Source organism: Dama dama, chromosome 6, assembly GCF_033118175.1.
Source record: "Dama dama isolate Ldn47 chromosome 6, ASM3311817v1, whole genome shotgun sequence".
Taxonomy (NCBI): Eukaryota; Metazoa; Chordata; class Mammalia; order Artiodactyla; family Cervidae; genus Dama; species Dama dama.
In genome coordinates, this window is record NC_083686.1 from 3512368 (window position 1) to 3532701 (window position 20334).

Consider the following 20334-nt stretch of genomic DNA (forward strand, 5'->3'; position numbering starts at 1 on the left):
GGTTCATAGGAATCTATTCTTAAGTCAGATTTTTTTAAAAAAAGCCAGATGATTTATCAGCAAAACAATGGCAATAGAGTCTAGTGACATGCCCCTCTCTGCCGTTAGCTCTGAATTTGAATACCCATAGCCTGAAACTTTAATATTCATTGTTATGCTTCTTTCTGGGATTAAATATCCTTTTTTTTCCCCTCCAGAAGAAAAACATGTACATAGTCCAGGAATGTGTATTTTATTTGATCTTCTGCATTCAAAATTTGTTTTGGAATTCTCTGGCTATTTTTGTGATGTGGGGATATTCATGTTTGCCATTCATGGCCCACTCAGCTTTTTCTGCCTTTCGCTATTTTCTAATATGCTTTCTCAGGAAAACTAGGCTGTCATTCAAAATTACAGCAGTATCAGTTACTTAGCAACTGTCTTCCTGATGTTTGCTTTCTGTATGAATCATCTGATCGTCTGTCCACCCGGAGAAGAGCTGCAGGGAGGCAGGGCCGCAGCTTGTTTGTCTCGTCCCTGCCTGGGTCCCAGCGCGGGGCCGGTGTCCTGTGGGTGCTCCGTGATGGTCACTGGAGAGGGGGCGGAACGAGCTCAGTGCTCACTGGGTCCCCACCACCTGTCACAGGTCGTGCTTGCCCCCTTTTCACTTATAATTTCATGTAATCCCCACAACCTGACCTCAGAGAACCCTGAAACGCCTCTGAACATGTGAAGGCTGTGTATATCCACTTTACAGAAAAGGAAATGTGGATCTACTGGCAAAGGGGCAGCCCAAGGTGAGGGGGAAAGGCACAAGCAAATTTTTGTAGCCTATTCTTTGGATTTCAAATCCAGTCTTTTCCCAACAGTACTGTCAGTATTTGTGGGGGTGAGGCAGCAAAACTGACGTGAGCACTCACAAGCATTCACGGCCGGGAGAAGGTTTTGTCAGGAACCGCGAGCCTGTTTCTGCATTGGGTGCTGGGGAGGCAGCAGGGTCCAGGGTGCAGTCGGGAGTGGCTGCCTGCTTCCAGGCACCGGCTCTGACACTCACTGTGTGGGTTCAGACTGTAGCTTTCACATCTCTGTGTCTGAGATGCCTCATTCTGAAACGAGTGTGCTAATGACATCACCAACTCGATGGACATGAATTTGAGCAAGCTCTGGGAGTTGGTGGTGGACAGGGAAGCCTGCTGCGCTGCAGTCCACGGGGTTGCAAAGAGTCGGACGCGACTGAGTGGCTGAACTGAACTGAACTGAATAGTACTTAGTGAGTTGTTGTGAGACTGAGAAGCGGCGCTGTGCCTCACGTGCTGGGACTGTCTACCTTGCATCTGTTACGCTCTGTGCGAGAGCAGGGTGTTCCTATGTAGGGCGGTGCTTCTTAGAATTTTGGGGAACTTGTTAAAATGAGCATTCTGGGCTTCCCTGGTGGCTCAGTGGTAAAGAATCCACCTGCTAGTGCAGGAGACGTGGGTTCCATCCCTGGTCTGGGAAGATCCCACATGCTGAAAAGTAACTAAGCCCGGGTGCCGTGACTACTGAGCCTGTCCTCTAGAGTCAGGAACCATGACTACTGAGCCTGTCCTCTAGAGCCCGGGAACCACGACTGCTGAGCCTGTACCCTACAGCCCGGGAACCACGACTACTAAGCCTGTGCTCTAGAGTCAGGAACCATGACTACGGAGCCTGTACTCTAGAGCCCGGGAACCGCCGCTACTGAACCTGTGCTCTAAGAGTCTGAGAGCAACAACTACTGAAGCCCTTGTGCCCTAGAACTCATGCTCCACAGCACGAGTATTCTCCTGGTAGTTTTTCAGGGCATTCGCTACTCAGCGAGTGAGCCCATCATTCTCTAAGCTGCCTTTGGTGAGTTGGCTTCTGTCCAGTTGGTCGTGTGCTGTTGTCATGCTGACTTCCAGGAGATTTGGCTGGTGGTAGAGTAGAGATGTGGTGGGTAGGAATCTATGCCAGGCAGAGAGTGTATCACAAGTTAAAGCGCAAGACCGAGAAAGACCCCGAAGGACTGAAGCCTGCAGGCCCCTCTGTGTGGCTGAGTGATAGGATTTGGGTGGCTCGTCCGTGGGTGAGGCCAGAACACACCACGGTGCGGGTTAAACCTTGAGGGGCTGTGGGTCTGCCTGCAGAGCAGATCGGACCATCCTTGGAGCAACTCTAAGTGACCAAAGGGGATTTGTTTCTAATGTGAGACTTAGGATGCTCCAACCTGGTGTTATTTCATTTATTTGAGCCACAATTGCATTTTCAACTCTTTTATGGCATGTATCAAAGGAATACTGCCTTTTATCACAGCTGTGTGTATTACGATCCCTGAGAAATGAGTCCTTTTCTGTCTTTTTAGCCTGTTTAGTGTTGAACATCGCTTTTTGCAATCGTTATCAAGTGTCTCTTGACGTCCTTTTTTCCTGGACACTTGAGAGGCTAGGCAGGCAGGCAGGGTCACATTGGCCGCTTTTCTGAGTACACTTAGCATCCTGTCACCCCCCATTTCAGGCCTGACAGGCCCCTAACTGAGGGCCCTCACCTGGCTCTGTGAGGCCCTCTTGGGCATTAGCGCTCCCCTCTGGTTGGCTGACACCTAAGTGAGCGCCACCTGCCCCCCCAACAGAATATGGCAGAGACCAGATGGACCTCTATGCCCCATCGTTGGTGAATTACACTCAGGTGATAGAAGTGAAAGACGGGGGAGGGTGGGATCCAGTGGACCTCTAAAATTTATCCATTTGGGGTAATTGCAAACTTTATGCCCATTGATCAGCAGCGCCTCTTTTTGACGTTCTCTTCATTGCACTAAATTTTAGCCTTCTGAAGATGGTGTGTGTTCCTCTCCTTTGTGTTCCTCATGTCCCAGCAGAAAACGCCGGGACAACCGCTCGAGGTCAGGGCCACATCAAAAAGCCCGCCTTGTCACGCCGCTGATGCTTCTGTACAGGAAGGGAACAGTGCACGTTTCCGTTTTGCCCCTAGAGTCCATGCGCCTGCAGCCCAGGGTCCTGGATGAGCCGGCGACCCCTTCGGTGTGGCCTGTAGGTCAGGCGGTGGGAGTGTGGGCCTGTGCTCTTCGAATTCGAATTCAGAACCGCTCTCAACCCTTGAGGTCACAGGGCGGGGTGCAGCGCCTTTGACAGCCCCTCCAGCTCCCTTGCTCTCCTGAGGAGACTGGAGCAAGCCAAATTATGCATATGCATCATGAAAACATTTCTGGGAAGGGCTGCGCTTTTCAACAGATTCTTGTTTTTGTTTCACACTGAGAGCTGTGCAGCTATCAAAAGCCTGGTCCTTAGTTAGCATGCAGTCGGTACAGAGGGAGCGTTTGTGAAGGAGGCCGGTTCATCCGGAAATGGGTCCCATCTGTGTTGACATTGGCTGCCTGGCCCCACCGCCCAGCCCACCAGCCGGGGCTGCTACAGACCACTGGGGATTGTGCTTCCTGCCCTCCCCTCCTCCGCTCCAGAGTAGCAGGGGGTCCTCGGACGGGAGACCTCACACCTCCTGCTGAGTGAGAAGAGCAAGGACGCTTCTCTGGGGGCTGCAGACAATACGGATGATACCTCATCAAGGCACTTTCCAGAAATGTTTTTATTTGCTCACTTAAGTGGTCATTCCAGTATTCTTGCCTGGAGAATTCCATGGACGGAAGAGCCTGGTGGACTACAGTCCACAGGGTCGCAATGAGTCGGACATGACTGAGCTGACTTACATGGTGTTTAGATGGGGGTGTGTGCATGTGTGCTCAGTTATGTCTGACTTGTTGTGACCCCATGAATTGTAGCCCATCAGACTCCTCTGTCCATGGGATTTCCCAAGCAAGAACACTGGAGTGAATCGAAAGAGACACGTGTACCCCAGTGTTCACTGCGGCACTGTTTACAAGAGCTAGGACATGGAAGCAACCTAGATGTCCATCGGCAGCTGAATGGAGAAGGAAGTTGTGGTACATCTACACAGTGGGATAGTACTCAGCGGTTAAAAAAGACTGCATTTGAGTCAGTTCTAGTGAGGTGGATGAAACTGGAGCCTATTGTACCGAGTGAAGTAAGCCAGAAAGAGAAACACCAATACAGTATATTAATGCATATATATGGAATATAGAAATACAGTGATAACAACCCTATATGCAAGCAGCAAAAGAGACACAGGTGTAAAGAACAGACTTTTGGACTACGTGGGAGAAGGCGAGGGTGGGACAATGGGAGAGAATGGCACTGAGACGTGTGTATTAGCTGTATGTAGAGATGGCCGGTGCAAACCCGAGGCATGAAGCAGGGCACCCAAAGCTGGTGCTCCGAGACAACCCAGAGGGGTGGGGTGGGGAAGGAGTTGGGAGGGGGGTTCGGGATGGGGGGACATGTACACTCATGACTGATTCATATCGATGTATGGCAAAAATGACAATATTGTAAAGTAATTAGCCTCCAATTAAAAAAAAAAAGACTACTGGAGTGAGTTGCTGTTTCCTCCTCCAGGGGATCTTCTTGACCCAGGGATTGAACCTGCGTGTCCTGCATTGACAGGTGGATTCTTTACCACTGAGCCACTGGGAAAGCCCCATTTAGATTGGGTAGAAGATAGTAGTTTAGTGTTTTGATGTTTTTAGGCCAGACCCTATGTAAATATGATGAATTACTATGCCAACAGGTAATAGGTTTTTTTTTTTTTTTATTATGGTAAAACATATGTAACACAGACTTTATCATTTTAATCATTGGTCAGTGTCCCGTTTAGTGATGTGAGACTTTATTTTCTTGGGCTCCCAAATCACTGCAGATGGTGACTGCAGCCATGAAATTAAAAGACACTTCCTCCTGGGAAGAAAAGCCATGACCAATCTAGACAGCATATTAAAAAAGCAGAGACATTACTTTGTCGACAAAGGTCCGTCTAGTCAAAGCTATGGTTTTTCCAGTAGTCATATATGGATGTGAGAGTTGGACTATAAAGAAAGCTGAGCACTGAAGAATTGATGCTTTTGAACTGTGGTGTTGGAGAAGACTCTTGAGAGTCCCTGGGACTGCAAGGAGATCCAACCAGTCCATCCTAAAAGAAATCAGTCCTGAATATTCATTGGAAGGACTGATGTTGAAGCTGAAATTCCAATACTTTTGCCACCTGATGTGAAGAGCTGACTCATTGGAAAAGATCCTGATGCTGGGAAAGATTGAGGGCAGGAGGAGAAGGGGGTGAAAGAGGATGAGATGGTTGAATGTCCATCACCAACTTAATGGACATGAGTTTGAGTAAGCTCCAGGAGTTGGTGATAGACAGGGAGGCCTGGCGTGCTGCAGTCCATGGGGTCGCAAAGAGTCAGACACGACTGAGCGACTGAACTGAACTGAGTTTAGTTGTGTAAAGTACATACGTATTTCTGTGCAGCCCTTACCACGACCATCTCCAGAACTTTTCATCTTTCCAGACTGACACCCTGTCCCAGTGAACAGGGCTCCCCTCCGCCAGCCCCTGGAGCCAGCATTCTACTTCCTGTCTCTCAGAAACTGAGGTTTTGGTCCCCGCCCCCACCACCTGCCTGGATGTCGTTTCGTCCTTCCTAAAGTACTTTCACAGCGGCTTCGTTTTCTGTGTTGGACAGATGGGATCATGAGATTCTTGGAGATTATATGACAAAATTAGGCATTTTACCAGTTGCAGAGCGGAGACTAAGCCTGAGATTTAAAACAAAATCATTTAATTCCCAGGGAAGTCAGATGTGATCCTCTGGATATGAACCATGCCGTTTCTTTTCTCCTCGTCTCTTGAAGACCTCAGGGTTTGGTATCACGTCTCATCCCTGCGGCATCTTCATCGTGGAACTATCCTGTGTCCTGCTGGCATGGCCGTGGGACTCTTCCGCCTCCCTGCCTCCTGGTGGAGAAGGAACGGAAGAGAAAGTGGCTTCACGGTCTCTCATTCTTAGTCATGTATAAATAAAACTTGAGAAAAGTTGAGAAAATATGCGTGAATGATTTCCCAGTGTTTTCTCAAGTACTGTTGGAATGCAAATTAAATAGTGGTCAGAAGGGAATGGGTTGTCATTTGGATAAAAAAAAAAAACAACAAACTTTTACTTTACCAAGAAGAGTACCTGCTCAAAATTCTTTAAAAAAAATTTTTTTTTTAAATTTTTTTGGCTCTGCTGAGCAGCATGCAGGACCTTAGTTCCCTGAGCGGGGCTTGAACCCATGCCTCCTGCAGTGGCAGCACGGAGTCTTAACCACTGGACCGCCAGGGAAGTCCCATACTCGAAATTCTTGACGTTGGGGTTGAAACCATGTTTTGCAGTTTAGACCTTACACTTTTGTTCCCTGTTGATAGTCAGGAAGCTTAGCTGATGCTGTGGAGTGCTGCTGCTGTCCTCACGCCATGCCGGCGGAAAAGGGTTTTGCCGATGCGTGGCAGAACTAGAGCGTGGGCCCTCTTCTCTTCTGTCAGATCCTATCTTTCGGCTGCTGCTAAAGAGCCCACCTGCCAATACAAGAGATGCAGGAGACACAAGTTCAGGCCCTGGGTCAGGAAGATCCCCTGGAGAAGGAAGTGGCAACTCCCTCCAGTATTCTTGCCTGGGAAATCCCACAGAGAGAGGAGCCTGGTGGGCTACAGTCCATGCGGGGGTCGCAAAGAGTCGGATACACTGAGCCCGCACGAACTCACGCACTTGTTCTTCCTGACGTGTGTGTGCTGGGCCCATCACACAACTTCACTTTTACGATCTTAATCACCATAACCAGAAAGACAGAATCTGGACATACCCCTGTGCCTACAGAATTAAAGTTAGAAAGAGAGTCCACATTCTCAGCTGGGGTTTTTCTCTGCTAAAGTCAGGACTTCTGGTTCACTGGAGTGTCTGGCGCAAAGGACTGAGTGATAAATTGGGGCTGGTGGAGGGGAAGGTGGTGGGGTGGGGAAGTGCAGTAGGGGAGAGGAGAACGGAGGAGTGGGAGTGGAGACAGAGACAGTACAGACGCGCCTTCCTCCCGAGGGGACGAGAGGACACATCCCGCCGAGCTGCAGGAGCTGGACCTCAGATTGCGTCCAGTGACCTTGAAGGTTGGGAAGATGCTTTCCCTGCATCTTATCTGGCTCAGCCACCACAGCGGTAGGTGCCCGGGCCTTGGTCCTGGCACAGGGATGCACTCTCACTGCCGCAGTGCCCACCCAGCTCGCTCCTCCTTCTCCACGAAGCAGCTCGGCCGCAGCAGGGACACTGGGCGACATCCGTCATCCCCTGAGCCTCAGCTTCCTCGTTTGCAAAATGATACTCAAAACACGAACCTCTCAGAGTTGTCTTCTGAACAAGAAAAAAGAGACAGAAAGTCACCCAGAACAGTGTGTGACACACGGAAGGCAGTCTGTGAATAGTGGTTAATATTGTTATTTTGCTGAAATAATAGCAAAATGGTCATTGTATTTGTGCTGTCTTGTTGTTCAGTCACTCAGTTGTGTCCTACTCTTTGCGACCCCATGGACTGCATGCAGCCCACCGGGCTTCCCTGTCCTTCACTGTCTCCTGGAGCTTGCTCAAACGCATCTCCATTGAGTCGATGATGCCATCCAGTCGTCTCATCCTCTGTCACCCCCTTCTCCTGCTCACAGTCTTTCCCAGCATCAGGACTTTTTCCAGTGAGTTGGCTCTTCACACCAGGTGGCAAACTATTGTAGCTTCAGCTTCAGCATCAGTCCTTCCAGCACACATTCAGGGTTACTTTCCTTTAGGATTGACTGGTTTCATCTCCTTGCTGTCCAAGGGACTCTCAAGAGTCTACTCCAGCAAGTCCAGTGGCTTCTGACCTACTGGAAGGATCTGAAGGAAGCGTTCCCTTGAAGGCCGTGGTGCTGAACCGCGGTCCTCGTATTCTTTTCTGTCTCTTCCTGCATCTGCCCTTTGACAAACTGTCACCTCTGCCTGTGTCTGTAACCCCTGAGGCAGAAGTTCAAGGACAAGTGGCATTTGGGGGTGGAGTGTGAGATCCTCTTTGGAGAGGCAGGGCGCTTCTCTAGAAATATTATTTTTTGAGGTGTATGATTTCAGAATTAAAGTTTGTTTTTTCTTTTTATTTTAAAAACAGTATTATATAGAAAATTCAATGTACTTCCTTGACCAGCCAGTGGTTAAGACTGTGCACTTCCAATGCAGGGGGTCACGGGTTCGGTTCCTGGTCAGGGAACTGAGATGCCACATGCCGCAAGGTACTGCTTAAAAAAACAAAAGCAAGCAAACAAACAAACAAAAAAAACCCAAAAAGAAAATTCGAGCTCTACAGATGTGCATGAAACAGCCGTAACCTTGTGTTAGCATTTTGGGGAGTGATCCGTCTTTGTGTAGAGGTCTGCATAAGCGCAGCTCCAATAGGCTAGCGGGTACCTGTTTTCTTTCATGTAACAGCGTCCAGTAGAGACTTTTCAAGTAAATGACCACATGTGTGCACCGTTTTCCTTTTAAATGGCTGCACGTGGATGTGTTGGAACACCTAAACAGTCTCATCTCAGGGGATATTTTGATTGCTTTTAAATTTGGAGGGAAAAGCTTTTATTGAATATCCTTATATGTTTTTGCTCATGTGACCAGTTGACCTTCTTAGCATGTATTTCTAGAAGTAGAATCGTGGATTTAAGGGCATACAGGTGGAGAGGTTGTGTGGAGTGTGCACCAGCGGGGTCTGAGGGTCCACTGAGAAGTCTCATTAGCTGAGCGTCAGCTCCTGCCTCACGCACCTTAGCAGCCCTGGAAAGGAAGAGTGTGCTGTGCTAATTGATGAGTGTTTGTTTGATTCAGCCATTGGTAATGCTTTCCCAGAACATGAATAATTCCACTGTTTCAACACACTAAGAGGAAGTTGAAACATTCTCATTTCATCAATAAAAACACTCAGGGACTCAAACAGCCATCTACCAAAAGCATTGAGCGGAGATTTTTAACCCCGATGTGGACTTCTGTTCTGACCTGGCCCAGGGAGGATCGTGTATCAGGTTCCATTGTCAGCACCGCCCCTCAGGAGGACCTGGATGTGTCCAGCACGAGAGCCCAGGGTGAGGGCCGGCGGGCAGCAGCCTGGGGAGGGGAGTGCAGGGGAGCCAGGGCTGGGATGCTGCCTTCGAGGACAGGGCGGAATGCTGCACAGATGACCTGGAGTGAATTATCTTTCTTCATCTCTGAGAGGAAGGAGTGGGTTGAGCCCACAGTGGCGATTAGTCATTCGCAAAGGACTTCTTGGCTTCAGGCTTGAGTTACAGGAAAAAAAGAAGGTGGGAGTTTCATGTTCTATGGGTCATTGTTCTCCTTGGAAACTGAACTTGGTTGCTCTTCAGTTTGGGGCCTCTGTTCTCTTCCATTCCCAGTGACATCTTTCCTGTTTGTTTATAGGATATGGGTGGTGTGAGCTAGTTAGGAAATGGGGAAGAGAGTGAATATGAGAGAATATGAATCGAAAAAAGGTCACTGCTGGGCAGACCTGGGCTTGAAGACCCCAGCTTGTCACGAAGCAGCATCTGATGTTGAGCAGGTGTTTTTAGACACGGAGCCTCACTTTCTGTGTCTCTAAAACATAAGGTGATGTAGTGTGTGTAAAACGTGTAGTCTGTAAAGCATAAGGTGATGACCTTGAAGTGTCCCCGGATGGGTGGCTGACGCCGCTTATAACCAGGGCAGAGGCTGCTCAGGGTGGTGCCTGCAGATAGCAGGTGCTGGCGCGTGTTGGCTTTCCAGCCCTCCTGTCTCTGTTGTCCTGAGGTCCAGGAGGGAGGGATGGAACCAGCAGATCCTACGCGTGTTCATGGGAGGAAGAGCTGGGTCTGCTTTAGTGTCGCCAGGGACGTTTGAGAGACCGGTGCTTCAGCTGGTCTTGCTGGAATTTGGACGGACCTGCGCCCGCCAGCTTTCCATGTTGTGAAGTTACGGCTTCGAAACCAGCCTGCCTGTCTCAGAGTCGAGGAACTGCAGTGGGACTGGGTTGAGTGATGAGCGGATTCCTTCTCCAAGAATAATGTCCAGTTTCTTTTAGAGCTGGCTCATGGGTGATTTCCTCTTCTCTTTGTAAGTTCCCCTGACACACAGGAGGAGTTTGGTGAGATGGAGGGCACACACGCTCATCTCTTCAGTTGCCACATAACGATAACTGCTCTGAGATGCACACGGGCAGATCTGAACTGTCTCTGTGCCCCCCAGGGGTCTCTGGTGTGGAGTGTGGTCCTAGGAGGAGAAAGTCAGCCTGGGGACCTGGGAGGGTCAGTGGTGTGGGGTGAGCCGTTGGGTGGAGGGCAGGAGAGACCCCCGTCTCTGCTCTGGGGAGGGGTCTGCCAGGGCCAGTGACTGCAGCCTCTGCCTGAGTTTCTGTCTGGTAATGGCTGGCGAGTGGCGTGGCTTGAGCGGTGTGGCCAGGGCCAGGCAGAGGATGGTCGTGGGCAGGCGAGCAGTGGCGACCCTTCCAGGAATCTTTGTCGGGTGATGTTATTTTTCTGCGGAGACATTACAAAGGAGAGAGGAATATACCCGTGGACACCTGTTAGGTAAAAATCCAGAATTCTCTTCTAATGCTTATGCTCTGCTGTTTTCTTTCCTTTGCTCAGCCACCCGACAATGGGCCGCCACCGCTCCCAACGTCCTCTCTCCCGGAAGGCTACTACGAGGAGGCTGTGCCCCTGAGTCCCGGGAAAGCTCCGGAGTACATCACCTCAAGTGAGTGGCCTCCCGTCCGGCCAGGCTGTTATGGAGCCCCCGTTTCCTGGGGTAAAGGGGAGTTGGAGCATACCCAGCGGCATGGAAGTTTAGAGTCAGGAGAACCCAAGGGAGGGAATATAGGAAGAGCTTTGAGAAGTCTAAGGTCCTCCACACACCTTGGGTAATTTCAGACGGTTGTCCTTTTTTGTGACTCAAAATAAGTGAAATCCCCTTGCCGTGGGAACATGTCTCAGCTAGTGAAATGCGTTCCCTTTGGTCAGAAGGGGATGGCCTTTTGAGGCATGTGCCCATGGGGTCCCCGCCAGCTTGACCAGGGCATGTCCCTTGGAGGCTGCATTCATGGTGCCGCCAGGAGGGCGTGTCTACAGGATACATACAAAACAAGTAGACATATCATGGCTGTTTGTTTCGCTTTTAAATTTATTTCTTATTCAAGTATGGTCAAATTACAATGTTGTGTTAATTACTGCGATAGAGCAAAGTGACTCAGTTATATCCTTTCTCATGTTCTTTCCCATTACGGTTTATCCAGGATATTGAATAGAGTTCCCTACACTGTGCAGTAGGACCTTGCTGTTTATCTTTTCTGTAAATACCAGTTTGCATCTGCTAACCCCAAACTCCCAATCCCACCTCTCCCACCCGCACCCCCTTGGCAGCCACCAGCCTGCCCTCTGAGCCCCTGCTTCTGTTTCCACTTCACTGAGAGGTTCATTTGTGCCATATTCTACATCCCACATGTGAGTGGTATCACATGGTCTTTGTCTTTCTCCGACTTGTTTCACTTAGTAGGATGATCTCTGTGCCCACCCATGTTGCTGCAAGTAGTGTTGTTTTGTTCTTTTTTATGGCTGAGTAGTATTCCATTGAACATACATACCACAGCTGCTTCGTCCATTCACCTGTTGATCAACATTTAGGTTGTCTCCTTTCCCTTCATTCATACAGGTTTTACCAGAATGTTTTTGCCTAAGTTAGGGCTATCATGACATGGCTATTCTCTTCCTGCTGGGGACTCAGAAGTGCCCCTTTTTTGGCAACTTTCACATTCATAGAAAGAAGGACATGCTGGCTTTGAACACCTTTTTGTAGTGATGTCTGGAGTTTGTTTCTAGAGCTTTGGCTTTCTTTCTCCCCCTTATACTCTTCAGTCCATATAGTCAAAGCTGTGGTTTTTCCAGTAGTCATGTATGGATGTGAGAGTCAAACCATAAAGGAGACTGAGCACTGAAGAATTGGTGCTTTTGAACTGTGGTGTTGGAGAAGACTCTTGAGAGTCCCTTGGACTGCAAGGAGATCCAACCAGTCCATCCTAAAGGGAAGCAGTCCTGGATATTCATTGGAAGAACTGATGCTAAAGCTCCAAAACTTTGGCCTCCTAATGCGAAGAACTAACTCATTTGAAGAGACCCTGATGCTGGGAAAGATTGACGGCAGGAGGAGAAGGGGATGACAGAGGATGAGATGGTTGGATGGCATCATTGACTCAATGGACATGAGTTTGAGTAAGCTCTGGGAGTTGGTGAAGGACAGGGAAGCCTGGTATGCTACAGTCCGTGGGGTGCAGAGTTGGACACGGCTGAGCGATTGAACAACAGCAAAAAGGACTCTGGTGGGCAGCATGCTTTGTCTTGTAATGATACAGACATGGCCTCTCTGAGTGTGCTGACTTAGGGAACCCAACTTGCTGTTCCCGTTAAACATGGATAAAATGGGAGGGAAAGACTTATTAGCTTGTGTCTTGGAGAGACTCTCCGTGCCTGTCATCCCATCTCCTCTGTTTTCAGACACATTCTCCTTCATCCTCACCGTCTGCCTGTCTCTGCTTCATGCAGACTTGGGGTTTGCCATCTTTCTCTCCCCTGGCAGCACGCAAGCAGAGCCGTTAGAGCAAAGCGGAATCTAACTTGCTTGTTAGCAGGAGATCCCCTCGGGATGCTTTGTGAACACGAAGAGAGACACACAGAAGCCGGGCGGGCTGGACTCCAAGACCCAAGGGCCTTTCCCGCTCACTCACGCCTGCTTTCTCTGGAAACTTCCTACAGAGGCTCAGCCCAGCATCAGTAGATACTCATTGTTCTGAATGAGGTCTGAGTGAGAGAAGGGATTGTTCTCTCATGAGAGGGCTGTGAAATCTTGGGTCTTGATGTCTGGAGATTAAATATTTTAATTTCTCTTTCATCTTAGAACCATTTGGCAAAAATGCATTTAAATCATTTCTTAAGTGTCAACTGCCTCAGAAGATTTGAAATTATGTAGAAAACACACAAAAGTTAAATGGCTTGATATAATTCAAAACTTCATTGGGTCCCTTTCTTTCTGAGAGCAGAGAATAAAGAACAAAAACATCTTGATGAGGGTATTTCCCAACTTTGGGGACATTTGGTCCCAGCCGTCTCCCGCCTCCACTCCCCCTTTTTCCAACATGCTTTCAAAACTAGAAATTGAGAGTCTTTTTGTTTCACCTGTGGGAGCCCGTGGTTATTTTCGGTCCAAGAAGCCCCACCTGGCTGGGGTGTCATGTCCTGAGTTGTTAACAGGCAGGCCCCTTGGGTTGAGCTCATTCCGAGGAAAGAGTCATGGAAGAACTGCTGCTTGGGGAGATAGTGGGCTAGCAGAGCTCACACTCTGGGCTTCTTAACCCAAGCATCTGTGGCTGAACCTTGGCTGCAGGCGGGGACCCCTCCCAGGGGACCTTGTGGCAGGGGGCTGAGTCCAGGTCTGGCCAGGGTCACACACCCTTCACTTACTGTGGACTTCAGGCAACTTTGTTGAGCTCTATGTCATGTCCGGTTTGTCAGAGAAGCAGGACCATGATAAGTGTTGTAGCGTGAGGGGTGTGTGGTAGACACGAGACCCTGTGCAGTTGTGGGAACCCGGGAAGGTGAGTGTCATAGGGCTGGCTGTCATCAAGAAAAGCTGGGTGAATCCTTGGGGCAAGGAAGGTGGCTGGGAACCCCCTCTGCCTCTCACCTCCCCATACGGGTCCCTGCATGAGAGGCTGGACCATGGCTCCACGGAGCTGCATGCCTAGCAGTCCCTTGACCTGCCTGTGTACTGGCAGCCACTTCCTGTTTGCCTTCCAGGTCACTCACAAACTTCCTGTGTGGCCAGTCCTAACCTAGAGGCCTGCAGGAAAGGGAATTTAGGGGAGTGCTGAGTTGATACAGTGTGAAAGCACCACCGTTGGTCTTGGCTTGGTTTGGCATCCACGCACCCCTCTTTACCCATAGTGAGTTTCCGAACAAAGACAGGAGGAGAGTCATGGTTCAGTCTAACACAGTTCAACTGTGGCCGGAAACTCCCCAGCTCCCCCAGGGGATACAGTGTTCTCTGTCCACTTTGGGTGACATTGTTCTCTTGTAGCCAAGTTACACTCTCCCCCTTGAGTGACTGTAACTGTTGGGCCTGATGGAGCCCGATGGAGGAAATAGAGCCCAGTGGAGATGATGCAGTTTGATGGAGCCAGATGGGGGTGATGGAGCCCGATAGAGATGATGGAGCCAGATGGGGATCTGGATGGAGGTGGTGGTGATGGAGCCCAATGGAGATGATGGAGTTGGATGGAGGTGATGGAACCTGATGGAGGTGATGGAGCCCAATGGAGATGATGGAGCTCAATGGAGATGATGGAGCCAGATGGGGATGATGGAGCCAGATGGGGATGATGGAGCCCGATAGAGATGATGGGAGCCAGATGGGGATGATGGAGCCAGATGGGGATGATGGAGCCTGATAGAGATGATGGGAGCCAGATGGGGATGATGGAGCCTGATGGAAATGATGGAGCCCAATGGAGATGATGGAGGTGACGGAGCCAGATGGGGATGATGGAGCTGGATGGGGATGGAGCCCAATAGAGAGGCGCCTGCTCTGGTGTGATGCTGCATGCTCCTTGGTGGGTGGGATGACCTGGAGCTACAGTGGGGCAACTTGGGCTGGTGGGAACCTGATCAAACTTTTAGACTCTCCTGGGGTCATTTCCTAAAAATGACCTGGTTCTCATCAGAGATTGTCGAAGCTGTGCTCCAAACCCCGCCCGGGAGAGCATGCCGAAGGCTTCTGTGTCAGTGTCTGAAACAGGGTTGGGCTGAGAAGCAGAAGCACCTCAAGGTGGCCCGGGAGATTTACTCCAGGGCCTGGCCCTCACACGATGTGGAGCTGCTGAAGGAGTCAGTGGGAGGCTGTCCCCCAGCGTGTGGAAGGAGAGCTGGACACGGAGTGGAGGAGGTGTGGACACACCATTGGTGACTCTCTGCCCTCCTGCCCACCTCCATGTCTTTCCTCACTTTGCAGAGGGTCCTCATTACCTCCTCACCAAATCATAAACTCCAGCACCCACAGTGAACTCCTTGATGAGGGCACTCTGGACTCTGCTGGGAGACCGCCCAGGAGACTGCTGTGTCGTCCTGCGTGCTCAGACTGTTACTCCCAACTGCTTGGTTTGCGGAGTTGACTGACATTCTTCTAGCATGATTCCATCAATCCTGCTCTCTGAGAAGAAGGTGGATCATGAACTCGCTGTCTTTTCAGCTGTGGACCTCAGCCCATCCTCCCCTTGATGAGAAGGGTGGCCAGGGCACAGTCTGCTCTTTCAGTTCAGAATCAGAATCAGGCTCTTTCAGTTTAGAATCAGAATCAGGCTCTTTCAGTTCAGAATCAGAATCAGCCAAAACCTCCTTCCTCCTTCAGGATGTGCTCACTGAACATTTCTTGCATGAATGAAATGAAATTTTCCCATCGCTGGCTGATTTAGTCATTCATTCTTTTGTTCATTGGTTCACTCAGTGTTTAGTGAATTTGATGTTCTAGAAAGTGAGTTAAGCGCTGAGGGGTTCATGGCCCCCCAGGCGGCTATGAGCATGGTCTTTCTAGGATAAAATAGGACTTGATCCACTGCTCGACTGAAATCTGTCAGCAAACCTTGGCCCTCAGAGTAGCTCGTGATCTTTCACAGGTTCATGCTTTCTTCCCTGGGCCCTATGTTCCAGCCACACTAAACTTAAAAAAAAAAAAACAAAAAACACTTTATTATAAAATATGTTTATCAAGAAGTGCATAAAATATGAATATACACTTAATGACTTTCCATAAAATGGAACATCTAAGTGTTACCACCCGGTCAAGAAGAGAGCATTGTCAGCCCCGGAAACCCCCTCCTTCCTCTTGACAGCCTCCCCCCGGCAAGGGTCGCCCCTGACTTGGCTTCGGGGACAGTGACATAAATACTGTTGAAAACCAGAAGGCTCGGGGCTGTTGGTACAGTGTTTTATACTCTTCATTGCTTTTGCAAACCTTCTTCTAGACTCGTCCGTCTGGCTGGCACCGGCTCCTCAGCATGGGGGTCAGTGGCTTTGTCCCGTCTTCTCCGTGTGCCGTGCGCACCGCTCTTTGATCGCCTGCCTGCCTGAGTTCTTGAAGTGTGGATCTGGAGATGGTTTTATTTAACTTTTGTTAGAATTCGAATTTAAGCGGCCGCCGCGGCTGCTGTGCGAACAGGGGTGTTGGGTAGAGGTAGGTGCTGGCGTGGGGGGGCGAGTGTGCACCCGCACACGTGTGTGTGTTGCTGTGGGGGAAGGTGTACAGAGGAGGAGGAGGGGGAAGGCCTTGACTCAGGCAGCACGGGAGGGAAGCCTGGACTCTTTTCTCCACGGCGGTCTGTAACCTGCATCCTTCAGGCGCTCGAATCCCCCACCCCCACACATCTCGGCACAGCATCCTTCCCACCATCACGGCAGACGCCTCTTAACATCACCCCGCTTCAGCCACTCTCCCCGCCGTTCCCAGAGTTACCTCTAGGGTCAGTTACCCTGGTCCAGACTAGTCACCCTAGTCTCTTCCGTAAAATCCTCTCCTGACTTGTTTATTAGGATTTAAAAGTTAAACCATCAATCTCTCTATTCCCCACCCCCCTTGTTAAATAATTCTTTGCAAGGAAGTTAACATACACACATGTCTACTGATTACAGATTACAGTACAGTTTCCAGTGAGTTCTGTTCTGTAGAAGGTAGGCCAGTTCTTGTGCATCCAGTTGCTTCAGCCACAGATTCTCCTTATCTATCCTTCATTCCTCATTGAGGTGTTCACTCCTCACATGTATTATGAAAAGCGAATGTATTCCAGATGTGTCTGGAGTTGAGGGAATGCTGAGGTGAATCAGACACTGCCTCCAGGACCTTTTGATCCAGCCGGGCTGAAGCGATCAAGATCAGACAGTCACTCGTGTTGATTCATCACTTTTAAGATGCCAGTCATCCTTCTGAAGGCTTTGCATTTAAGTTGAGCTAACAGTTCTCTGGATGATGATGGCAACATCACCTCAATGGACATGACCTTGAGCCACCTCTGGGAGATGGTGAAGGACAGAGGAGTCTGGCGTGCTACAGTCCACGGGGTTGCAAAGAGTCGGACACAGCTGAGTGACGGAACAACAAATAGCAGTTCTCCCTTCCACACATACGTGTCACTTGCTCTGTGCCAGGTCCTTTGCAAAGCGTGGGACAGTCACATCCAGCAAGGCGGTCTCCCTTCCTGCAGGGGACTGACAGCTTGATATGGGACAGACAGACAGGGGTGACAACACAGCGGCTGAGTTATGTGCTGAGTGGTGTGGAAGCCGAGGGGAGGGTCGTTTCACCTGGCATCTGGGCTCAGGCTGCCGTAACAAAACATCATCCACTGGGTGGCAAAACGATGCTTTTTATTTTCGCAGAGTTGTGTAGGCTTGAAGTCCAAGATCAGGGCTCCAACGTGCTCAGCTTGTGGTGAGCGCTGTCTTCCTGGCATACAGACGCCGCCTTCTCCCCATGTCCTCACATGGCAGGGCGAGAGAGCTCCAGGTTTCCCTCTTCCTCTTCTTCTCAGTGGATTGGGACCCACTCACATAAGCTCACTTAACCATAATTACCTCCTGAAAGTCCTGTCTCCAAATACAGTAACATTGGGGTTGTAGCTTCAACACATGAATGTGGGAGGCACCCAGTTCAGTCTGTGGCCATCAGTGCTGGTGATCCAGGGGAGGACTTCATGCAGTGGGTGCTCTGAGTTAAATCCTCAGTGATGAGCATATATCCAGGCAAGGGGAGGAGATGGAGCGGGATAAGCAGGGAGCCTGGGTGAGAGCAGCATGTACACAGACCCCGAGGAAGGGAACACGGGCTCCAGTGGGGACCCTGCAGACACCCCGGTATGTAAGTGTTGATGTGCTGCAGGGTAGGGAGGGCGCGTGTGGACCTCTGTGACAATCCCCAGGATGGCCTGACTGAGAGGGGTGGTCTGGGTCTGGATCTTGAACCTTAAGAAGGGTTGGTGCGTGTGGTGATCCCAGGAGGGAGGAGGGCACTGCAGACTTGAAAGAACTTTAAAAATGTATTTATTTATTTGGCTTCATTAGTCTTTGGTCCCTGTGCACAGACTCCCAAGTAAAAGGCGCTGGATCGCACAGGCTCAGTAGTTGTGATGCATGGGCTTGCTTGCCTCTCGGCATGTGGGATCCTAGTTCCCCAACCAGGGATCACACTCAGGTTTCCTGCATGGGAAGGTGAATCCTTAATCACTGGACCACCAGGGAAGTCCTGAAAGAACTTTCACATCAAGGTGTGGGTGGGAGTTTCCTTTGGCAAAACCCATTGTTGAGTAGGGGTTATGGCACCCAGCAAGAATGTTGGGAGGATTGAACAGTGTGGGGCCTGCAGGTGCCGAAGTGGTTTTTATAAACGCAGAATTCTTAGTCACTTCATTTGAAAACTTTATTGAGTTTCTACTACCCAAGTCTGAGTTATTTTTCCCCTAGTTTTGCCAGTTGATGTTTTGGAGGTGGAGGAACCCCCTCCTCACTTACTAATAAAATAATGGAGCCCACAGGTCATCCTCAAGATAAGGTTTTTGCAACTAGGTTTTTGCTCACCTTTATTTCTCATCTTTGACAGATTATGACTCGGATGCGATGAGTAGCTCTTACGAATCATATGATGAGGAGGAGGAGGATGGGAAGGGGAAGAAGACACGGCACCAGTGGCCTTCGGAGGAAGCCTCCATGGACCTGGTGAAGGACGCCAAGATCTGCGCCTTCCTGCTGCGGAAGAAGCGCTTCGGGCAGTGGACCAAGTTACTCTGCGTCATCAAAGACACCAAATTGCTGGTAAAGCCTCGCCACTCGGTTTTACTGTGTAGAGTCGGTAAGACGCAGTGGGCCATCTAACCAGGTTGAATCTGTACCCGGGCGACATTCACATTGGTGGACACAGGCGGAGCGGTTAAGCGCTGGCCCGTGCCTGCCGTCAGCGAGCCCGGCTGAGGCTCCCGTGGCTTTAACGCCCTTTTCTCGCCAGCTCCCTGAGCACTCAGCGGGCAAAGCCACCCCCTCCTTGGGCCAGCGTCTGCGGCTCGTGTCAGTGGAGATGCACGCTGCTGGGGCTTGCCAGACGTCGCAGGATGGATTTTCTCATTTGTAGTGAGTCAGTGAATTCCTCAAAGCCAGGTCATAGAGGCGGATGGGCAGGCCAGGCGAGGTCTGGGGGACGGTGCCCGGGAAAGGAAATTCTTTTGGAAAGCTGAAGGCTGACTCTCTTTTCTTTTTTTGTAACTCAGGGAGGCAGAATAGAAAGAGTAAGTAGCAGGGGAGTGGGGGCAGGAGGACACACACCCTTTGCTGCAGGCGCCAGGCCACCGGGGAGCCTGGAGGGGAAGCGGGAGCCTTTGAGACGCATCCTCTGTCCCTCCTCCCTCCTTCCTTCCCAGCTTCAGAAATCACGGTTGGTTGTTGGAATTAAGAATGTTAGACTGTGTTTTTGTATTTTGTTTTCCCTTCAAATGAATCTTGGGGAACAAAAATCACTCAAGATTCTATCATTAAACGAGAACAGATGAAGGTATATGATTCTGTATCTCACTTTTCAGTGGAGCAGATGACCTCCCTTTAAAAAAAACAATCTCATCTGTGAATTATGGGAATCTTATTTTACTAGATTCTTAGGACATAGTATGTTTTTTGATTCATGGTTTTGTTCAAAAAAAACCTTTTTTTAAGCAGTGAGAGTACATGTTTTTTTCCACATGTGTGGCCTGAATTTCTCCCAAATTTAGACTATGCCAAACAATGATGATGCCACGGGGGAATTTTAAAGTAAAGAATGAAAGAAAAAAAAAGATTAAAAAGATTAATATGGTCCGTATTTACAATCTGACATAATGGCTGCAAGATGTGGATATGTTATATAAATGTTTTAAAAATACACAGTTGGCTTTTTTTGTAAAGGGCTTGCCTAGTGGCTTAGCTGGTAAAGAATCTGTCTGCAATGCAGGAGACCTGGGTTCGATCTCTGGGTTGAAAAAATTCCCTGGAAAAGGGAAAGGCCACCCACTCCTGTGTTCTGGCCTGGAGAATTCCAGGGACTGTGTGTATAGTCCATGGAGTCACAAAGAGTCAGACACGACTGAGCGACTTTCACTTCACTTCTCATACAAAAGAAGTTTTAGAGCACGCTACGGGAAGCCTGTGGTCGGGGTACGGTCAGCAGTTGTCAGAGGTGCCGAGTCCATCCTCTGCCCCAGCCCCTCTCCTTCCTGCCTCTTCCTTCCCTCACTGCTCATCTGCTTCTCCCGTCACTTAACAGGTTTCCCATCTTCCAAACTGGGATGATGATGCCATTTAGAGTAGCTATAA

General features: G+C 49.7%; 1 protein-coding gene across 5 annotated transcripts in view; it reads left to right on the plus strand.

The window, feature by feature from the left end:
• AFAP1 (actin filament associated protein 1) overlaps positions 1 to 20334 on the plus strand; it is a 150187-nt gene that overhangs the window by 63081 nt on the left and 66772 nt on the right. For all 5 annotated transcript variants that reach the window (XM_061145434.1, XM_061145437.1, XM_061145433.1 and 2 more), the window contains exons 4-5: positions 10558 to 10666; positions 18599 to 18810. In XM_061145434.1, the coding sequence (XP_061001417.1) occupies positions 10558 to 10666; positions 18599 to 18810 (321 nt within the window). The remainder of the gene's footprint in view (positions 1 to 10557; positions 10667 to 18598; positions 18811 to 20334) is intronic.